The sequence below is a fragment of the Doryrhamphus excisus genome, chromosome 16 (genome assembly GCF_030265055.1).
Source record: "Doryrhamphus excisus isolate RoL2022-K1 chromosome 16, RoL_Dexc_1.0, whole genome shotgun sequence".
Taxonomy (NCBI): Eukaryota; Metazoa; Chordata; class Actinopteri; order Syngnathiformes; family Syngnathidae; genus Doryrhamphus; species Doryrhamphus excisus.
In genome coordinates this window covers 4,428,789-4,452,765 of record NC_080481.1, presented here as the reverse complement: position 1 = coordinate 4,452,765, position 23,977 = coordinate 4,428,789, and the positions used below count along the sequence as shown (strand labels likewise).

Genomic DNA, 23,977 nt, shown 5'->3' with positions numbered 1-23,977 from the left:
AAAACTGTCTCATTCCTCTCACAGGTATAGTCTGCTCCGCCACTCAAAAGAGAGGCAGAGAGTGGATGGTCTGAACAACTTAAACTACTCTCCCCTGGTGTCCAGGAGGCCTCTCTACACTAACATCACAGTCAGCTTGAGCAGAAATCTCGCCCCTGTAGCCGACTACTGATGTAGGCATAGCTGGACTGACAACCACCTGGGAATCAAAAGTCCTCTGGGACATCAGCCATATCTCACCAGTTGCGGCACTGCTGAAAAGCTTTTTAGTTCAGTCTTGCTTTATTTCTTTTGTGGGTATGCAAAAAAAAAGAAAAAGGAGACTCCAAATGCTCCGAAAATGTGTTGGATAAATCATTCAAGACGATAGGGATAAATGCTGCACTTGTTTGTGCCACAGTCCATCACTCCACTCATCTGGGCTTATCTAGTCTTCAGTGTCCACATGCCTTTTGCACCATTTTGGCCTTCAGCATCCATCATTCATTCATTTCCCTCCTTGAGTCGGCAGGTAACTTATCCCCGCAATTTCATTTACAGAAGTTTCATCAAATAGGCTGTGAAACTCACTTGCCACTCATGCACGCATGCAGCAGTTTTGATTCGCAAGGTGATGATGATGATGATAACATGGTCTCTTTTTTTTGCTTTTGCACTTCTTACACAAATGCAGTAGTCCTGTGAAAAATGTGCATGTACACACACACACACACACACACAACTTTAACCGTGTGGAAGCTTGCAGCAGGTTCTGCAAAAGGTATGCCAAAATCTACAGTTGAAGACAACAAGAGACCGTTCTAGGAAGAGGAAGTTTTCAATCATCTATATGTCAGATAGTTTATGCTAAATTTAGAGAATATTAATACCTTGCTAATTTCTTACAACTATATTATACCCTGTGAAGATACAATTGGAAGACTGTGATCTTTGTGTTTGCGTTGCTTTGGATGTACCTGGCTGCCAGTGAGTGGCTGTGTGGGGGGGGGAGGAGGGGGAGCAGCGCTCATCCTGTTAGCAATAAGCTGCAAAATCACACAGATGAATTTCGACCCGACTGCCTCATGATACAGATGCAATAGCACAGGTGCTAGACTATACTCGTAGACCGAGGGGGGGGCGGCGTATGCAAACGCTGCATCAGTCGCATCCATCCTTGAGTCAACATGCCACCCAATGAAGAACAGTGTCTTCTCAGAACCTCTCCATGGTTGTGTGCATGTCTGTGAGTATATTAGTGAGAGTCGATGCAAATGGCTTTATGAAGTGTGTTGCCATGTCATCGGAATCAGAGTGACGGACTGACCTATAACCCCACTTTGTGTGCGGTTTGTAATCACAGACCAGGGAAACGTAGAACGTAGAGAACCTTTTTTTTATGTTTAATCACCTCCATGATCATAAGTGTGAACTGGAGGTGTAGGACTTGATTGCTGTCACTGTCCAGATGTCGTTTACTGAAGCTTTTGATTTGTTGTTTGTGGGATTGCATAGTGTTTGTAACTCTGTTATTTGGCCCCCGACACTGCGGGGTGCTGTCAATACTGTATGTCTTTAACAATGCATTGCTGGCTGCCTTTAGTTTTTTTTAAGTCAAATCCCTTCCGGTTACTAATATATGTTCACATCTACACTATTCATCAACATTTACACACAAATTAGCTTGGCTTTTACCTCTGGAAAACATTCTCATTTGTTTTTTTTTCTTGTTTGTTGGGTGGCGTGCAGTCTGACATTGTGCACTGACAGTGACGATGCTCTGATGGTACACAGCAGTCAAATAATTGCCCTTCTTTGATTTGTGTGTACTTTAAACGAACCATCCCAACCTGAATATGTGGGTCCTATAATCAAAAATGGAAAATAAAATGCAGACATGCTCCCCCAATATTCCAAGTCACACAGCTACTCCATTTCACACAAACCGCCTTGTATACATTTCTTAAGATGTTTGTGTGGGTGGGTGGGGGGGGGGGGGGGGTTCTGTTGTGTTCCCACTGTGAGGCTGGACCTCTTTTATTTATTTGATCTTTTATGAATTGTTTTCTGTAATTGTTGCTGAGTTTTGTTTTTTGTTTTTTTCAAATATTTTGCAGTTAATGCAACAACGTGAGAGCTGAAGTATGACAGGCTGTGTTAGATGCACTGAATCTTGTAGTCGTGTATTTGTGTGGGGGTTGTAAGGTTCAGATCTATGTTCAAACCTGGGAACCGTTTCATTTCATGCAGAATATCTGCTGAAATGGACCAGGACCCGTTTCAGATGACTGTATGTTAATCTGCACAGCAGACACGTCTGAGGACACCATTTTGTGTGACAACCGCTGGAAGAGCACGTGAGCAAAGTCAATGAAAGCTGTCCCGGGTCTTTCATTGAGCACCTCCTTTCAGACAAAGTGATCATCAGTAGTGCCCACCTTTAGAGAGATCCTTTCCAGGCGGTCTTCTGTGTCAGGACTGGAACTCATTCTAAGAACATGTGGCCGCTACCAACATGCTAATCATCCCTCCAACTTCATTCCAACTGATATACATCCACAAGAACACATTTGTTGTTTCACATTTGGGGGAAAAAAACACTGAATTTAAACGTACTTGCTTGTCATTGGACAGTGACAACGTGACATATTTGGTCAATTGGAGACATCTTTCCCCTTGCTCAAGCATCAGTAGACTGAAACAATTTTGACCTCCTCCCCAAAAGCTAAGGAGGTGCCCAATGACATTCCTGGACAGCCGTAACATTTGTGTAAAGCAGGGGTGTCCAAACTGCGACCCGTAGCTATTCGCTACTGTGTTTTAGTTAGTTGCCGCACATCCCTAAGATATCATTTACCTCAAAAAATTGAAAAAAAGAAAAATTACGTTGAAATGTTAAGTGAAGAAAATTGTAATCTAACTAAACTAATTGGTTTAAGGCCAACATGGGAATAAAGTCATTATTTTACAAAAACAAAAATTATGAATATTATTTCAGAAGAAATATACAATTTATAGCGTAAATGGAAAATAAGAGAAGTTCATACTAATAATGTGCTTTTTCAACTTTATGATGAAGCTGTTATGCAGTTTGCTTCTTGTAATCTATATCATTTTTAGCATATCTACATCTGTTGTTCCATGAATTTTCTATGCCGCTTGTCCCCACTAGGGTCACAAGGTGGCCCTTGCATCTTTTCAATTTCCAGGAAGTGGCCCTCGCTGTAAAAGTTTGGACACCCCTGGTAAAAACCATCAAAAGTTTCTTCATGCGTGTTTGAGTGAAATGGTTTGGCCCTCCAGAAGTGCAAACTCATTCCAGACTGATATGAAGTTGTGGAGTTTTCTTTCCTGCACTGACAATGCTTTCATGCAGCCTGGTAGTGAGAAACCGAGCAGGTTCATTGTTTGATGATACACTGTATATGTTTTATTTTATAATTGCTTGAAATTAAAAGCTCAATGGACGTACGGAATAGAAAGAGCCAAACGGTTAAGGATAGCAGCATTTACTTAAAAAGATTTGACACTGAAGAAACAGGATTCGTCACCACTGGACTCTAACAATGTAAAAAAAAAAAAAAAAAAAAAAGCAGTACTATCTGCCTGCTGCATATTCAACATTTAATTTTGCCATGACGACTACACTTGCTTAACTCTGAATCAGTCCGCACCCTCATGCTTTTATCTAAAAAAGGAAATTGATTGTTTTCAGTTGGTGATAGGAGCATGCTGGCCAGTCAAATACCCCTTCTATACACTATATGACCAAAAGTATTTGCTCCCCCGTCCAAAGGATCAGAATCAGGTATCCTAATGACCTGGCCTGGCCACAGGTGTATAAAACCAAGCACCTCGGCATGCAGACTGTTTCTACAAACATTTGTGAAAGAATGGGCCGCTCTGAGAAGCTCAGTTAATTCCAGCATGGAACTGTCATCAGATGCCACCTGTGCAACAAATCCAGTTGTGAAATTTCCTGGCTCCTAAACATTCCACAGTCAACTGTCAGCTTTAATATAAGAAATGGGAGAGTTTGGGAAGAACAGCAACTCAGCCACCAAGTGGTAGGCCATGTAAACTGATGGAGATGGGTCAGCGGATGCTGAGGCGCATAGTGCAACGAGGTCGTCGACTTCCTGCACAGTCAATTGCTACAGAGCTCCAAACATCATGTGGCCTTCAGATTAGCCCAAGTACAGTACACGGAGAGCTTCATGGAATGGGTTTCCATGGCCGAGCAGCTGCATCCAAGCCATACATCAACAAGGCGATGCAAAGCGCCGGATGCAGTGGTGTAAAACACGCCGCCACTGGACTATAGAACAGTGGAGATGCCTTCTCTGGAGTGATGAACCATGCTTTTCCATTTCAGTCTGGGTTTGGAGGTTGCCAGGAGAAGGAGAAGAAGTAATTATGTTGAGGGTTGTCTTTCAGGAGTTGAATGCTCCAGGATACCAAAACATTTTGGACAATTCCATGCACCCAACCTTGTGGTAACAGTTTGGAGCCGCCCCTTCCTCTTCCAACATGACTATGCACCAAGGCACAAAGCAAGGTCCATAAAGACCTGGATGACAGAGTCTGGTGTGGATGAACTTCACTGGCCTGCACAGAGTCCTGACCTGAACCCCATGAAACACCTTTGGGATGAATTGGAGTGGAAACTTAGAGCCAGGCCTTCTCCACCAACATCAATGTGTGACCTCACCAATGTGCTTTTGGAAGAATGGTCAAAGATTCCGATAAACACACTCCTCAACCTTGTGGACAGCCTTCCATGAAGAGTTGAAGCCGTAATAGCTGCAAAAGGTGGACCGGCATCATATTGAACCCTATGGGTTAGGATGGGATGGCACTTAAGTTCATATGTGGGTCACGGCAAGTGAGCAAATACTTTTGGGTATATGTGTGTGTGTGTGTGTGTGTGTGTGTGTGTGTGTGTGTGTGTGTATATATGTGTGTGTGTATATATATATATATATATATATACATATACACACACACACACACAGTGGTGAAAAAAGTTTGGGAACCCCTGATCATTTTCGAGATTTCGAGACGGGCACCCTTATAGTTTTATTGATTTAAATACCTTTAGCGCTAATTATTGAACACAAAATGTGTTTGGTAAGCTCATTGACCCTTGACCTGCATACACAAGTGAAGCCAATCATAGAAAGGGTATTTAAGGTGGTCAATGGCAAGTTGCATCTTCTCTGAAGAGTTGCACCATGGTAGCCTCAAAACAACTGTCACATGACCTGAGAGCAAAGATTGTTCAACATCATGGTCTAGGGGGAGGATACAAAAGCTAGATCAAAGATTTCAGCTGTCAGGTTCCACTCTGAGGAACATAGTGAGGAAATGGAAGACCACAGGCACAGTTCTAGTTAAGGCCCAGAGTGACAGCCCAAGAAAAGTCTCACATAAGCAGAGGCCAAGGATGGTAAGAAGAGCCAAAGTCTACCCACAGACCAGCTCCAAAGACCTCCAACATGATCTTGGTGCAGATGGTGTCACTGTGCATCAATTCTACTAAGGCATTCATGCAGAGGAACAAGTAAGACATTGTGGAACGTCCCATCTCAGTCCCCAGACCTAAATCTATTTATTGGACGCTATAGGAAGCATTTATTACTGCAAAAGGAGGCTCTACTAAATATTGATAAGACTGAGGGTGCCCAAATTTATGCACCTGCCTACTTTTGTTTGAATAATGATTGCAGACTTTCTGTAAATCCTATAAAGTTAATTTGACTTCTCATCTATCCCTGTGTTGGTCTGCTATATGATCTATATGATATATTCACCTGGAATGGATGAGCCCAACAACATCTGGAACATTACCAGGGGTACCCAGTCCTTTTCATCGTATGTATGTAGGTATACGTGTATATATGTATGTGTGTGTATGTATGTGTATGTGTGTATATATGTATATATATATATATATATATATATATATATATATATATATATATATATATATATATATATATATATATATATATATATATATATATATATATATATATATATATATATATTGGTCTCAGTACAGAAAAAAAGACGGAGCCTGCTGCTCATGGTATCATAACCTCATTTGTTGTGATCCATTCTATGCCGGTTTAAATGAAGGAACCATTATTGGGCATCTGACAAAACTGGCAGCCTTAAAAGCTTCCTAATTTATTGCAGTGTTTTTCAGACTAATTTTCTTTTTTTTTTTTTTTACAAGCAAAAATATTTAAATTGAAATAAGTGCATATCAAGATAAAGATCATTGTAAATATTGTTGTGTGTAGTGTTTTAGAAAATATATAAGGTCTCTGAAATGTCCTACAGACGGTAGCATAAAGAACAAGATTTTGAAGTCAGTTGGCTGGTCAAAGGTGCCATTTAAGTGCTAAAGTGAAGCTTACAGAGTGACAGCAATGTTTTTACATCACTTCTTCCCGGCGCACCCTTTTTTAAACACAGCAAATGAAATGATCCCCCCAAAATTGAGATTCCTCTCCCATTTGCAGGGGCATTCTGCGTAGACTGTAAGTGGCCTCCCGGCTGTAAACATGCTGGCGCTGTAGACTTATGAGCACCTGCCTTCAGAACAGGTCCGGTGTCCTTGTTTATGCTTGTGACCTCTTTTAGGGTGACAGCAGTTGGGGTGTAGGTGAGTGGACTGCACTCTAAGTGAGGTGTCTGCCAAAAACACCACATGCTTTTAATGTCCTAAAAATACTGGCATCCAATTTACTCCAAAATCTACCCTGATTTTTTGAGCTAATAGAAATTTGAAACAGACCACTAAATTAACAATGTAGTGTCCCGATTGTGAAGAGGGGCATGCTCTTTAAGGGAGTCACTGAAAACCTCATGTCAAAACTTGTCAGCCTTATGTGGATCTGTTTGTGTATTGGCATATTTATCTTTTGATTATTGAAATTTGTATGATGGGGATTTTCTTTTATACCATCATTGGTATTGTCAAAGTACACCAATAAAAATAAAGTTGTAAAAATGCAGGCTCTCTCCGTGTGTTTGTGTTACGGTGCCCTCACCATTTGCCAGCCAAGGCTGAGCACCTCGGTGTGGTTGGCGGCTCCGTTTTTAAATATTCCGAATCAAATTGGGGTTGCGTTGCACTGTGAATGTTGGCATGCATTCAGGAATGTCGCTGAATCGTTCAAATAGTTGCACAGGTCACAATGTTGTCAAAGGGTACAGCTTAAGATGCTAGTAGTTCAGATTTGACCTGCGGTGACCCCTTCACTTTGGTTGCTGCTCTAATGCAGCAACCAACCATTCCTAACTCTAAAGTTAGGAATCTTAATGTGATTTTCTACAAATCTGAAAGCAGCAGGATGCTGTGCCCTCTTATGTAGAGGGAGCAATAGCATGTCCTTCTTAAGTACCCAAACAAGAGAATCATTATCTCCACCACTACCAAAACGCCACACAGAATATGTCCAGTTATTTCACTCATTCCAAACTCATTTTGACCACACATCATAACACATGGAACCTTGTTGTTTTTCCCAATCCTGCAGAAAATATAACACAACTAAGTCTTTGACTGGCCGGGGTAGAGAGAGAGAGAGATTGATTCAATCAGAGCTGCTCCAGCCCTGTGGCGTTCATCATATTAATAGTTCATCTCCTTAAGTTTAACAGAAGTGACAGATGATAATTCAATCATGCTCTCAGAGAAAGGGATGGTTTTAACTACAACCCACTCTATTATACTCTCCTTTCTGTTTTTACTGTTTAATACTGTAGCCAAAGTAGTAAACACAGCTAGGCTGCAAACAAGGAAAGTTTTATTTTGAATGCTAACCAGCGAGGACAGAAAAAGTGCTTCCACTTATTTTCTGACATTTGTAATGACACAGTTCACAAAGCTAATATTGTCTCGTTCATAAGTTAGAAATGATGTCTTCGTAGTAAACACCAACAAAGGACGGACTTCAACCCAAAGAAAGCTAGGTAATAAACTTGGGATGTCCCGATTCACATTTTTTGGCATCAGATGCAATTATTTTGTACCAATCCTTTTTTATAAAAAGAAAAAAAGCTTTTGTTACAAAGCATGGGGCGTCATACCTATTTTCACACTAAAGCCTTCACAAAAAAGCACAAAAATGCCAACAGTGTTCCATTTACATACCTGACTCATACTGACCAAGCCTAAGCGATATTATTCTTGTAGCAGCTAGCATGAAAAACTATCTTTATCTTGCAAACTAACACGATGCATCGCTAATCAGCGTCATTCCCACACGGGGAAGAGTGGATACCTACCTCTCAATTTCACAACAAAGACTCAACAAGATGCTCATTTGTCATCAGCTTTTTTCAGCTGAGGTCTTGTGCTGGAAGCCACAGCCATCCTAATGATGGACATCGTAAGTGCTGACTCTTCTGTTGTTGAAGGAACTAACATAAGTATCAATGCGCCTCGAAAGAAGTTCAATTAGTGTCTTAAATAATCAAAATACAGCAAGATACTGCAACTATGTTTTCTATGTTAGCTGTTAGCCATTTTATATCACCAGTGTACGTGTTAATGCATGAGCACAGCATGGATATCAAACAATGGAACATTAGAGGGCTTTTTTAGAGGTCTTCATAGTCCAAATAGGTGTATCCCAGTGACAGCATTATAAGCTAGCTCAAATTAACTTTTTTCTGTTGTTGTAATGCACAGAAAAAGGAAAGAAATATATGTTCATGTTCATGTTTCACAAAACATTGTAAATGATGGGAAAAATAAAAATAAAAAAAAGGTGCAGTTCCCCTTTAACATACAGCCATATGTGTTGGATCCCAAATCCAATCCTGAGGTAGATACTGGACAGTTTCTCAAGAAAAGAGGTTAGCATTTTAGCTTTTTCTACAGCATCATTAACGCGTAATGTTTTGGTAGCGCCACTGATTGTGGTGGGAAACAGAGGCAGAGCCACAGCCACGCCCATATGGAAGCCCACTCCTTCTGTGACATCACAAAAGAACAGTTTTGCAACGCCCTCTGAAATAGAGCGTTTTGAGCCCTCCCAAACTTCTTTCAGGGTTCATTTCCAAATACGGAAACGTCATTATCTGAATATTGGCTTGGCTTAACATGAGAATACAACATTCTAACTACATTTCTAGGTCAGAAAAGTGGAAAAAGGATAATAGTTTTTTTTTTTTAAACAAACTGGTCTCTTCAATGCAATAGTCCTTAAAATATAGTAAATACGAGCCCCCTGCAACATGACACAGTAGTCCAGGCACTGTGAGGGGGAACTCCCGCTGTACCTACGGAGCCTAATATCCAATGTCCAAGGTGAAAGTAACCTCAGCACGGTACACTGTGGACATGTCTGCATGGTGGTGTTGCCTTTTCTTCTCCATACGGGTGGCGGGAGTCATGGCGCAACCACCATTGAGGCGCATTGCCGCAAGTTGGTGTGTAGTCCTGTGTTATGAACGTGGGATGTTAACCTGATCCTCCCGAACTCATGGCAGAAGTCAATATCATCCAATCCTCAAACCTCCAGTGGATTGGCCGACAAGCCATTCCTATCCATTCCCCTCCATTTATCCGGGTCGTGGGGGCAGCAGTCTCAGTAGGGAGGCCCAGACTTCCCAGTCTCCGGCCACCTCTTCCAGCTCCCTCCGCTGATTCCGATCCTGCAAATCGGCTTGGGACATCCCTATAATAATCTGATTTCAGGGTCTGTTTGGTTTTCTTCTTCATCATCTTTGTCTTTGGGCTTTTCCGTTCAGGGGTCGCCACAGCAAACCAATCTCCTCCGTCCAACCCTGTCTTCCGCTTCTGTCTTCTGTCTCATGTCCTCCTTCGCTACATCCATAAACCTCCTCTTTGGTCTTCCTCTACACCTCCTACCTGGCAGCATCCTTCTATCAATATATTCACTATCTCTCCTCTGCAAACATCATAGTCCATGGAGATTCTTGTCTAAGCTCATCTGTCAGCCTGTCCATGACCATAGCAACCTAGAAGGGCCTCAGAGCTGATCCCTGATACATCTTACCCCTGTCTTACAGTCCTTGTACATGTCCTGCAGCACTTGAACATACTTCTCTGTCAATAAATAGTCTGAATGACTACTTTGTGCTTTCATTTATTTTCCCGTTCAATGAATCGCTGAAATCCAGGCCCTGTGAGTGAAGATTCAGCTGAAAATGAGGCTTTATTTTTGGTTGTATGTATTTCTGTATTTCAGATACTATTAAGAAGGGGGTAGGGATTGCGTTAGAGTTGGGACATCATGGAAATATTCCAGTCAGATAATGGACGCTTCATACTCAACAGGACTGATCTAGCAAACGGCTGTCTGTGCTACACTTGTAAATCACAGCAAACTCACCCAAAGTAGGTGAGATTTACAAAAGCAACATCCAACAATAAGACAATGTTTCAAAATGTTCCACTTATAACAGACATCAATGTTAAACAAACCTTTGGACAGATACGGCTTTATCATGATAGTTAAACTTTCTCCTTGAATTTCATATGACAGAAACATGTAGACTTAAACCATAGCCATCCTCGGTGGACACAAAAGTGAATCTTAAGTGAAGTCTGTTCTGGAATAAAAGATATGTAGGATGATCTATTCATCATTTCTCATATCAAACTTCATCTTAATGTTACCATGCAAAATACACATTTTTCATGTGAATGAATGAACTATTGAAGTATATTCAATATTTCTACATAATTACCATAATAAGGTTGATGTTTTATTTAAGTGTGCAGGAGTAGGGGGTACATGGCTTCAGATCAAATGTCTGAAGGGGGTCTGTGACTGTAAAAAGTTTAGAAACCACTGGTATAGAGATTTGGAGGTTTTTCCATTTAAGCTTGTTACATTTGGCTGAGCAGCAAATTAACTTTTTCAAAAAAGTACGATATCCAACTTCAAATACTAAATGGCCGCCATTTTTCAAGATGGCCGCCATTCATAGTCGTTCGAAATTGTATTTGCACTAAAATAATGACAAAATAATGTCATTGTGATAATATGTACATCAAAATATATGGTTTTGGACACGAGGAAGCCAATTATGTATTCAAAATTTCAATATCATCAATTGTTATAGCCATATAATGACAATTATGTGACTTTTACATGCATAAATATCTCAGTGAAGTTACCAATATGGTATCACAATTCTTCATGACAGAAGTGCAATAGATTGAACTGAATTTAGCCTGAATCATTGTTTTACTCTTTACATTTGCAGGAACATAGTTGTGTGCAGTTCATAGTGTAGCGATAACATTTGCATAGGCCCCGACATTCACCAGTGCAGCGGCATTTGGTCAGCTGCTGGCAGAACTGAGCAATGGGTGGAAAGGTTGACCGCAAAACTTCCCAGGATTCCCCTTGCTTCTCCAGCCCCAGTTGCCACAGCTTTCAGAATGCATTTGGCAGACCGTTGCTTGGCCCCATATGCAGGCAGCTTGGAAGGTTGATCGTTTGACATGCTAAACAAGCGATGAACTTGTTGGTAGGATAGAATCATAGGACCATTGTTTCCGAGCAAACAAGTGCAGTCTTGCCTCATCAACCTTTGCAGTGTTGCTGTGCTTGTCATACATAGTGACAACACATTTTTCAAGAATGTCAAGGTCGGCATCTTCTATGGTAGGTGGGTACTGGCTGAGTTTCTTGAAGACTGGGCTCACCTCAGGACAAACTGCCCATGTTTGCCATGCTGTTGTCTTGCCTCTACCTCGAAATGCTGACACAACATCACAGCCAGTGAAGGCATGAAAGAAGAGCATGCCACTGGATTTCTCTGGGCCGAGGTTCCTCACCAAGTCATGAATTGGGAACCATCTAATGGACTGCCCCTGGCCGAATTCAACCCAAAACATTTCCAAGCCAGCGTCCTGAAGACTCGCAAAGACCCAAACTGCTATGACAAGAATGTCTGTGTCACATGCTTTGATCAACACAGACTTTGTCTGCTGCTTGGCTGCTGGGCTGCATGGAGGGCATGTGTGAAAATCCTGGAGTCAGCTTCTTCATGATTGCAAGGTTGTAGGCTTGCAAAGTTGATGGGTTTGTTTGACACCTAGTCCCCTACACCTAGCCCGATCGTTCATCCAATGCTGTTTAGATCCTGTGCGAGCTGTACACCTTCCGGGTAACTAAAGCCCTGTTACCCTTGGCTCGGCTTTCCCGCGCTGGCACACCCTGTCTATTCAGGCGCGACTATCTAACAACTACACTACAACTAACTACACTTCTATACTAGTTGAGATGTATGAGGGGCTTATTAGATAGCATTTGGGACACTTATGTATACTAAGTTGCCTATTTAAACTTTGTGACCAGGTAGCTTAGAAGCATACAACGTTTCTGATAAAAACACCAATTTATAGTAATGTATCAGGCTCCATATTGAAAAATGGTGTCCATATTGGAATTTGGAATTCATTATTGGATTTAATAAATTATAATACATTTATTTGGTATTCTGACCATAAAAATATTGTGTTTATTTGAGTTCTACTTCAACAAGTACATGTTTTTCAAATTTGCTCTGGCGGCCATCTTGAAAATTGGCAGCAATATTACATTTTATGTTGGATATCGTACTTTTCTTAAAATATGTATCCTAAACGTCATCTGTGCCAATTTTGGTGCTTGTATCACCAAGTGAAAGATTCTTATGAAATGTTTGGATAATCTGCCCCACTATAGTTTTCGTCTTTCCTCTCTGTTCCTCGTTCGTGCCCTTATTTTGTAGTCACTTCCTCTGTTGCTGTGTTCTGCTTTCCGTTCCTTGCCATTTTCTCCCGCACCTGTTTTCAATTTCCACACTCCCTATTTAGTTCAGGTGTGTGCTCTTTCATTTGTCGGTTCATTGTCTTGTGTTGAGTTTGCCTTGCTACTGCGCCTTACAGCTGCATAGCACGAATAAATATATTTTTACCTGCATTTGGGTCCTAATCTCTGCATCCTTGGGTCGAACCATAAAGCTCACAAGCCGGACCGTGACAAAATCGCCATTTCTGGAAGTGACGGAAGCACTCACCTAAAGCAGAGTAAACCATCCCTTCTCAAGGTAGCTTGTTGATTTCATTTGGTATATTTTTCATCAAAATAGAAGTCATGCCTAAATTTGTGTTGCTGCTGGGTGTTCACAATATCGGAGTAATACTGTACACAATACAAAAGCTACAAAGGCCCTTTGCACTCATTAAGAAGTAGGTTTAAAACAATAATTGAAGGATAAGCGACTCCATACTAATTAACACTTACCATTCTGTGTTTTGAAGGCAACCAATCTTCATCTCCATGTCATGAGTTTTAAGTCCATGATCTACAAGTTCTCTATTACATCTCCAAATGTTCCTCCAGGGCGGCACGGTGGTCTAGGGGTTAGCGCACAGACCTCACAGCTAGGAGACCAGGATTCAATTCCACCCTCGGGCATCTCTGTGTGGAGTTTGCATGTTCTCCCCGTGCATGCGTGGGTTTTCGCCGGGTACTCCGGTTTCCTCCCACATTCCAAAAACATGCTAGGTTAATTGGTGACTCCAAATTGTCCATAGGTATGAATGTGAGTGTGAATGGTTGTTTGTCTATATGTGCCCTGTGATTGGCTGGCGACCAGTCTAGGGTGTACCCCGCCTTACGCCCGAAGACAGCTGGGATAGGCTCCAGCACCCCCCGTGAGGAAAAGCGGTAGAAAATGAATGAATGTATGAATGTTCCTCCATTCTTTTCTCCTCAAACTATTGACACATCGCTCAAATCTTTGGCTATAATCAACTGCCTTGTACACCGCTACGTTTGTGTAGTTGAGAGTTGTTATTCCGCTGATGTCACTTCAGGAAAGAGCGCTTATATAAATGTAAGCGTTACTATAAATGTAACTTTAATTTATAAGGCAACATATGAGATACTCGCCATTTTGTTTTAACAACACTACCCTTGCTGTGTCTGCTGACAAAAAAACTTACCAGTTAAGTCCCCACTAAAAGCCCAGGTGATGTACTGCCTGCCACGGCAGTTTTGGGCATTTTGGTGCGTTTTAGTGTTGCAAATATATTGCAATAACAGTGCGCACAAGTGGTGTCTAAGCTTGTCCACCAGTGTTATAGACATGCAGAAATTGTGTGTGTATCAGAATCAGAATGCCCTTTATTGTCATTTTACAAATAGTAGAATGAAATTGCAGCAGCTCCATTTTCAGTGCAAGACAGTATGACAGCACAAAATATAGAAATTAGAAGAATAAATGATAATAAATAATGAAGGGTCTACATTGTAAAGAACGATTGGTTGCCTTGGTTACATGGTCGTGTGTGTGTGTGTGTGTGTGTGTGTGTGTGTGTGTGTGTGTGGTGGACGCCAGGCTGCCATTAGCATGTCGCTACATGCTAATGGCATCTGAGAAACACAAGGCTTTGGCAGGCTAACCCCACTGACTTGGCTGTCAGACACACACAGAGGTAGCTCTTCACATCTCAGGAGTGTACCCTCCATGTGAAGTGCTGACATCATGCAATAAAGGGCCCATTGGCTCGTATCTGGTTTAATCAGAAAACACAATGCCTTACAGGAAGATTATTGGTGTGGGTGTGTGTGCATGTGTGTGTTTGCCACATTAGTGTAAAACATCAGTGGCCACCACATTGGCGCAAAAGTCTTAGCATTACATTGTTTTTGACAATGATTTTATGACCCTATACTGTTAAATGATATAAATTATTAACAGCAATCAATTAACAACAAGTGGGTAGCTTGCAGGCCTCACACTAGGAGAGCCGAGTCCAATTCCACCCTCAGCCATGTCTGGGTGGAGTTTGCATGCGTGGGTTTTCCCCGGGTACTGCGGTTTCCTCCACATTCCAAAAACATGCTAGGTTAATTGGCCACTCCAAATTGTACATAGGTATGAATGTGGGTGGGAATGTCTTGTTTGTCTATATGTGCCCTGTGATTGGCTGGCCACCAGTCCAGGGTGGACCCCGCCTCTCGCCCCAAGACAGTTGGGATAGGCTCCAGCAGCCCCCGCAACCCTCGTGAGGATAAGCAGTAGAAAATGCATGAATGAATGAATTAACAGCAGTGACAAATTGTCGAACCCTGTATTTATATCCTGGATCTGCAGAACGGCAGTGCCTTTCTGATTTTGGGGGGTGGATGCATGCATTCATGTCCAGGTCCGTACCATGTTATCCTTTGTTATCCTGTCTGCAAAGTTTTGTGGAATTTGGTTTTATATTTATTGCATAGTCCTGCAAACTGTACCTGCCCTATGTGCTGTTGTTCACGATGGTCTGTAAGACAACAAACCTAGTAACATAAGACTTGCTACTGCCGATGCTATTTTCTCATCAGGGTGGGCTTTCATTAGGTCACAAATAGGACGGATGCCATTGGATGCCACCTCCGCATCCAATAGCCCTTTGAGACTACCACCTGATTAGCAGACAAGAAAACGTGCAACTTCCAGACGCTTGTTGTGATGTCAACCTTCTTTCCTCTGTAAACACATGTACACACACTTAGTTCTTATCTTCCTTGACGTGATTGCCATAAGTGTCTATCCTTTGCTCTTTTGGCTGGCCTGTCCTTGTCACATCCTGGCTATCAGCGCCAGTGTTCCTCCTCAGTGAGCCCACTCCCCCCCTACAGTCCCTCTTAAAGCCTTTCTAGTCCATTGTCTTTTTATCTCCCCGATGCCATCTCATTGTGTCTTTTTCATTAGGCTTTATTTATCCTGCCTTGGAATCATCTGATCAACTGTAGTCTCGTATGTTGTCTCTTTAGTCCACCCTTTTCATCTACTCTACAGTCCTCCTCCAGCAGTTTTATTTTTATATCCGGCCTCATCGTGCTGGGATGGCTTCTCGCTTTTCTAGAGAGCTTCTCTGAGACAATGTGCTGATGCTAAACAGAAGACTGGCTGATGGTGCAGTTGTGTTACCAGGTCAAGTGTTTTTTTCCTACAGTACATTTCATGGCTGTTTAACATGACGTCAATTCCATTCAATTACAGTAGTGTCTCTCTCCATCTCCCAAACACCGTTCACTAACTGTTTTGCTGTTTTTTTAAGAATGAATGAATAAATGATCTGTTCTGTTTCATGGTTCCGTTGCCTATCACTGTTTCATGGTTGACTACGGCCTATCACTAGTCCAAATGATGCCTATGAAAAGGGATATTTCAGATTTTCTGACATGAAGTTGTATGACATCCCCATCAACAGTGACGCCCCCCCGACTTTGTAACGTCAGCTGAGTTCTGGTTGTTTTGTGGTGTTGAGACAAGTAGTTCCGTCTAGTTGGTGAGATCACTTAGGTGATTTGCTTCTCAAAACAATATAGTTTCAAAAGACTAATACACGGACATTGCTATTAGACAACTTTGGCTTCTGGCCATATTGGCTGGACGGTGGGAACCAAAGTGGCCAGAATGAATATGTGTAGTGAGCGTGTGTAGTGCACGATAGCGAGAAGGATTACATTCCTACATGCCCAACACAGAGGAAGAAAGGAAGAAGTCTTCTGCTGTTCCAGCACCCCAGGGAAGAGAAGAGTACTAGGTCATTAGATGCTGGATGGAATGGTATTACAAACGGAACACGCTATACAGAGTCAGTTCATAACGCCCTGCTGGAAAAAACAGCATAGACCAGCACATGTTTTTTGCAGCAGGGTGCTCCTGCTACCTTTTGGTTTCTACTGGAGCAGCCTGCCAGCATGGGATGTGGTAAGACCAGTAAGACCAACATACCGTGTGCTGGCTTGCTGGTGGCTAACCTGGGAATCTGTAATAGTTGCCTGATCACCAGTGCTGGTAAATCATACCTCTTTCCGACCGTGGCAACACAGACAAACAGCTACAACCCAGCTATCAAAACGAGCCGAGTCAGCAGCCCAGGGAGCGTCTACAAATGTTTTCTTCTTCTTCTGTATTATTGCATTAATTCAATGTCACCAACTCTTCAGTGAAAAAGTAGCTATTGGCTTCCAAGAAGTCGCTCTATGACGCAGGTGGTTATTGTGCTATTTTGGTTATTTTTATTATTGTGCTTTATGATAATTTTGGGGCATTTCTGTAAAAAATAATCATGAATAAATTCAATTCTGTAATCAATAGCTTCACGTCTCTGAAGAATAGGACCACAAAGCTCACTTCACACATCAATGACTTTCTCCTCTTCATACTACAGCAAAGAGTTTGGAAGTATGTGCTTTTCAAAATTTAGGGGGATTTTTTCTAAAAAGAATAATAATGAATAAATTCTATTGGGAATTTGTAGGCTCTAAATGGAGCCACAAACCATGGAACCACCAGGACACAAGTTTGCAGTTGAATATCCAGTTTATTTCAGTTCTGGATACTGGTGGCATTAAATGAGGATTGCTATGGTTCTAAATAAAACACAGAAAAATAACATTACAAAGTCTCTCTTAAGGTAGTAACACAAATATGGCCTTTAAATTGATAGGATAGTAGACAGCAGTCAAATGATAACAAGCCGAGTATAAATCATCTCATAATAAATCAAATGTCTATAAATCAAAGCCATATATTATGAAATCATAATTAGGGAGATTACTGAATTTACATAGAACAATGTTCAAATACGCAATCATCAGTTCTTTGTGGCAGCCCACTCAGACTGGCTGCTGTGAATTGTTTGGAGACAATAGAAAGGTGCGGCTGGAGATCCAGGCCTATATGTAAGGAGTGACAGGAAGTGAGGTGGCTGCAGGTCCACTCAGGGTTTCACCACTATTGGGCCCCCTTGTGGAGTGGTGGGGAAATACTGAGGGAACCTTATAGTTTGTAACAATTTAATTATGTGACATATACATTCAATAGCTTCACATCTGTAAAGACGAGGACCGCAAAGCTGTCCACATACGTCCGTGACCTTCTCCTCTTCTTGCTACAGCAAAGAGTTGAACGACTGTTGCTACTCTAGTGTTTTTGTGGGGGCTAGCAAACATTAGCCTACCCCGGCTTCTTCTGTCGCTGCTCATAATGTGGACATGCACGATCTTCATCTGGTCTACACTAGCTTGGCGTGTCGTGCTACTGGCTCACCATCCCATCACCATCCCGTCTCTGGTGTGCTCCATCACTCCTCTGCTGTGCTCCTTCCGGAGATATATCCACCCGTGGGTCTCGCTGGAAATTTCTTCACGCCAACTCCAAAGTGATCCCTTCATTTTGGTCCACTTCTCATCGCCATGCCAGAAATGGAGCCCGGGATGTTAGCCACGGCATGCTAGCCCAACAACTTTACTATCAATTTTGGTCTGCTTAACATTTGGCGCTACTCCTCCCCGGTTTGTTTACATCTCTCAATCACGTGGCTCTGGTTGTGGTGGATGTAATTTACCGCAAGAAGTTTAAAGTTCAGCCGGTTTCTGCCCCGGACTTCAGTTCATTTGAATGCACAGCATGTGAGCTGTCTGGCCCCACCCCCACCATTATGACCACAGTTTACTCCCCCACCTTTCCACGCTCTGGTAGTGTGCTCTGACTGGGTGACTTCAACATTCACATGGACAGCAGATATTTCATCATGCCTTGACAGTTTTGCTTTTCTTCAATACTTTTCACCGCTCACATGAAAGGCCATACGCTGGACCTCATTTGTTGCTCCGGTCTCACAATTTCCAATGCACAGCTGTTGGTATTCTGACCATTTTTTACATTTCATTGAATGTCTCCCTTCACATATCCATAAACAAAACTCCACGTCTTATGTCATTTCGGAACATCAAAGAAAAATTCAACTTCTCCATCTTGCTCAACTGAATATCTCCCCCACCGCCGGCCATTCTTCACCTTCCAGCTTCCAGCTTCCTCGCTGCATTTCAGACATCATCTGCAACTCCAAACCCTCCACTTGCCAACTGGATCGCCGTCCCACAGCTCTCGTCAAAGGCTGCCCCCCTCTGCCCTATCTCTGCCATCATCCACTCCAATGGAATTGTTCCCTCTTCATTCAAAACTGCAGCTGCCACCCTGTCACTCAAGAAACCAGGTTTAGAGCCCAACAACTGCAATAATCTCCGCCCCATTTCCAACCTTCCATTCATTTCAAAATGTTTGTAAAAAACTGTTGCCTCTCAGCTCCACACTCATGTAACCCATAATGCCCTCTTATGAACACTTCCAGTCTGGCTTTCGCCCCCCAACACAGAACTGAAACTGCCCATCTCGAGATGACCGATGTCCTCCTGATGACTGTGGATTCTGGCCTGCTTACCATCTCATCCTCCTCGATCGGAGTCCGGCCTTCGACACAATCGCTCACTCCAACCTCGTCAGTAGACTTCCCTCCATCGGCATCAGCCACACCCCCCTCAGCTGGTTTCATTCTCATCTATCGGGTCGCACTCAGTTCATCCTGCTCAAGTTCCACAGATCCCAGGACTCCCCTGTTACCACCGGCATTCCTCAAGGCTCTGTTCTAGGACATCTTTATCACTTACCTTCTCCCTGTCTGCAATATTTTCTGTAAATATAACATCCATTTCCATTGCCTCGGGGATGATACCCAGCTCGACCTTTCTACCAAGCTAAGTTCCATCCTCCCTCTTGTCCCTCACCTCACCACCTGTTCATCCGAAATCAAATCCTTGTAAACCTCAAATTTCTGCTGGTTGGTTCCTAATCTACATTGTCCAAAGCTGACAGTTTCTCCCTCAGCATTGACAACAACTTTGCTCATACAACAACTTTGCTCATGTAGTTTGTTTTTGTTGTTCTGTCATTGTCATTGCAATTGTTTGTTGCTGTTATCGTCCCTCTTTGTATTGTTCCCCTCTCGTTAATGTTAAGAATCCATATCTTATAACACTTAATTTTAGGTTAAAATTATTAGCCAATAATGAGTTGTTTGCTAATGTGTCAGTAAGTTAATAGATGTCTTGTCAGGGTCTTGTCATTGATTGTGGCACGCCACCATTACAAAATAAAAGACACCACACCGAAAAAAATACTTTTGTAACTTAACAATGTTAAGTAATATATTATATGAATGGATATACTGTATATGCTATGCAGATAAATACATAGGTTATCATTTACGCACAAAATGACCACAATTAGTTTGAAAACATGTTAAAATATCGTAATGTTTCACCGCGCTTTATTTTGATACCCATGCACGACCACTTGCCCTGTTGGCAAATACATTGACCAGTGACTGAGTGACCAAATAAAAATAGGAATCTTGCGTTGATGTTCCCTTATGTTCACTTTGTAAAAAACGATGATAAAAATAGTGCGTAAAATGTGTAGTTGTTTGACGACAGCTCAGTGATCGCTCAATTTTAAATCCATTCGACTTTGAGGCCTGCTTGTTTGCACATTTTGCCTCTCTGGTGGCAGCTAGCTTGCTCAATTTGGTCGCACGGGCAAGTTACAAGTGGCTATTATGTTCATGCTATCTTTCTTTTTGAAGGGAATGTTCTTTATTTTGTGGGATGAAGTTGTGTGACATCCCATCTGCAATGTAGTACATCAACGGTGATAGCGCGCATTAGGTCCCGTGAGGCTTGTACTGGTCGGATTTTGGTGATAAGAAACGTAGATCCGGTTAGTTGCAGGGGGCATTTAAGAATTTGGGTTCTCAAAACAATATGCATTCAAAAGAGTAATACCTTTGCATCACAAAAATGCCTAAAAAAAATCAGGCCTCACAATTGTGCCTCATTGCTTTCGCTCTTCCGTTCCTTGCTATCACCAAAATCCAACCACTAATGGGCTCATGGGACCAAGTGCGGGGAAAGTTACCATTGATGTACTACTATGCTGTAGGGGATGTCATAAAGCTCATAAAATTCATGTCAAAAAGTCCAATCTATCCCCAGGGTTTCCTCTAGGTTTTTCTGAAGCTGGTGGTGAGGTGCTTGGGACTGCCTCTGGTATGTCTGCATGTTTTTTTATTATGACTTTTATATGCCTTATTTAGTATTAACTTGCTTATTTAACAATTTTCAACAACCATCAGAACATGAATGGACAATATTACATTTACTTTGATGCCTGTTTTAGAGTAAAACTAATACATGGGAAATCTTCATTCTGCGGTGTGCTTCAAGGCTCCATACTAGGCCCTTTATTGTTTTCGCTTTACATGCTGGCTCTGTCATAGCCCGGCATAGCCTAACTTTTCACTGCTATGCAGATGACCTGCTAATGTATCTTCCTGTTCTCCCAAACAAAAGTGGTGTTCTTCAAACCCTAATTTGGCTGTGTACTCAAGTACTCATGCTTTGCTTTTTTAAGATATTCTACTTCCTCGAAGTATGCAGGAACATGCAAATTTCCCCATGGAGATGAATAAAGTATCTACCTGCCTACCTGCAGACATTAAAATGTGGTCTGTATAAAACCGTGTTCCATTTTGTGATTCAGCACACTCTGGTGATTTGTCTTTCAAGTTCAAATCTACTGTGAGGAATCCTGGAGTTATTTTTGATAGCAGCTTAAAATTTGACAAGCAAATTGACAGCGTGGTTAGGGCCAGTTTTTATCAGTTATGGCATCTCCCCAGTTTTATTTGACTTCACTGGCTTCCTGTTTCTTTTATGATTTACGTATTTCAAAATGTTAATCTTAGTTTTTAAAGCCCTTAACGGCCTTCCCCTCCCTATTTGTCCCGAGAGCGAGGACTAAACTCTGGGGTGATCAGGCCTTTTTGCTGGGCCCAGACTATGGAATAAGCTGCCCTTTGGGCTTTTTAAATCTAGGCTCAAAACCTACTTATTCAGACTGGCTTTTAATACATGTGAGATATTTTTGCCATCAAACACTCTGGTCACTTTGGTCCTACAAATAAAAGATGACTGATTGATTGAAGGAGAGCAGAGAGATCATAAGTGTTGTCGCCATTATTGTTGTTATGTGTGTCAATCAAGCAGTTAGTTTTGGTGGTGTTTTAAATAATCACAATACGGTAACTATTACATGTTATCACTGTACGTGTTAATGCATGATCAGAGTGTGCATATCAAAGTCAAAGGGACTTGAAAACATCTTGTTTTGACTCATATGTCTCACAGCTGAAAAATGCTTCACTTGACATATTGCTGCTGTTATTTATAAAAGATGATTCATCTTGTTTTAAGAAATGTACTCAACTCAAATTAAGACTGTAAATCTGAAATCTGCTTTATTGAATACTTATAGAATGTCTATGTGATAAAAAAAAAACAGAAAAAAATAATTTTCTCTGTTTATACTCTAAATGAATGTTATACGTGAAAATAAATACTGACATTAGTTCCATATCATATTCAGCCCAAATGCCCCCTGTCACTACAGATGCAAAATTATATTTATTGATGAAACAGTGACATGCAGTGAGGTTTATTGTTGGTGAGGCTATTAGAATTAGCACAGAAAAGCATGAAATCAGAAAAACTGGAGTGGAGTTTGGAAAGTTTTCAACCCTGCTGCTTGTACCAATGAGTTATCCCCCAGCAGCTAACAGCAGAAAGTCTCATGTTATCAATCATATTTATTATTACTTATCTTCTTTTGTGTCTGTTATATGGGAGCCAGGCAACAACATTTCGTTGGCAATTTCACTACTGTGTTTTTGTGCAATGACAATAAAGGAAGTCTATCTATCTATCTATCAAGAAACCAAATGCCCCTTGTCATGTCTTTGGGTGAAAGACTGTGGTTTCATGGGATTTCTGACTTGATTTAAATTGTGTGAACAGGTTCACAGTTGTTAAATATGTAATAATGTAGAGAAAAACTGGTTAAAAAGCCATGGTTAAAAAAGATAAAAGTGAGGCATCCATCCATCCATCCATCCACCCATCCATCCAAAGCTTGACTGAAGCAAGAAAAGTAAGCCTTGTGTACGGAGTTTTCTTTGTTAGCTGGCTAGCTGGCTAAAAGCATACAGTCACGTATGGAGGACAGCACACTCCTCTCTGATTCAAACCTGACTTGCAGTCCTTACGATGTAGACCGCTTGTACAAATATCCTTGCTGTCACTTAAAGGTTGATTAATTAATAGCTAATAATCATACCCTAAAATGAAGTGCTAGCGAGTTAGTGATATGGAGTATTAACATGTTCATTGTTGTAGACAGGAGCATCGCTCTTTTGAAAATGTCTTTTCACTCTGCCATAGAATAAAATCTGGAGGAAACTGAGCTGCAGACCAGATGGGCAGATACAAGGCGCTTCATCACAGAAAAAATATGGGCAACAAACCAACAAAAAACCCACTTAGAGTCAGAATGTGAGCAGGTTACTGGAACCTAAATACGTGCAAGTAAATTGATTTTAGATCCATTGCATCTTGTTGCTCTTTGTTTTATGATCACCTTCTTAATGTATGTATTTGTTATGTGTATTTATTAAATGTTGGCTAACCCACTGTTATTAAAACTTAGTTGTCTTCATTCTAGTCGTTGGAATCTTACATAATACAAGAAAAACATTGCAATATTTTCACATCAGACCAGCATCCCACCCTTGTGATCAGGTAACTATTACAGTTTCACAGGTTAGTCACCAGCATGCCAGCATCCAAACAGTATACAGCATGTTGGTCTTGCTACATAAGTGTATGCTAGGCTGTTCCCCACCACACTAGAAGAGACCAAAAGCTAGCGTGCTCGTAGCTGGTCCGGTGGAACAGCATACGTTGTGTTTTCGATCTGGGTTAGGGTTAGGGTTAGGGTTAGGGTTACAGTGTGATACAGTATGATACAGTGTGGATATGTACAGGGATATAAATGACTATAGTATGGCTATTGCAGATTATACAGATTATAAACAGTATGAACTATGAATGTGACAAGATATAATAACAGTAATATGTACAGTAGTGCAGTGAAGTGATTGGGGGGCAGAGTTCAGCAGGGGGTGTGAGTAGTGGAAGGGGCAATGGGGGCAGAGTTCAACAAGTTCAACTGTTTTGTGATTGTGCATCTGTAGAAGTTCACCTGGATGTCTGAAGACAAG

At 41.6% G+C, this 23,977-nt stretch overlaps 1 protein-coding gene and 1 long non-coding RNA gene across 2 annotated transcripts in view; both read left to right on the top strand.

Moving 5' to 3' along the window:
* Positions 1–5,905, top strand: part of b4galt5 (UDP-Gal:betaGlcNAc beta 1,4- galactosyltransferase, polypeptide 5) — a 59,191-nt gene extending 53,286 nt beyond the window's left edge. Inside the window, exon 9 of the mRNA XM_058052399.1 lies at positions 25–5,905. Within this exon, the coding sequence (XP_057908382.1) occupies positions 25–172 (148 nt within the window). The 3' untranslated portion in view covers positions 173–5,905. The remainder of the gene's footprint in view (positions 1–24) is intronic.
* Positions 5,906–12,482: 6,577 nt separating this feature from the next.
* Positions 12,483–23,378, top strand: LOC131104773 (uncharacterized). The gene is made up of 3 exons (XR_009119824.1): positions 12,483–13,068; positions 20,856–20,909; positions 23,139–23,378. It is a non-coding gene; the product is annotated as an uncharacterized LOC131104773 (long non-coding RNA).
* The last annotated feature ends 599 nt before the right edge of the window (positions 23,379–23,977 follow it).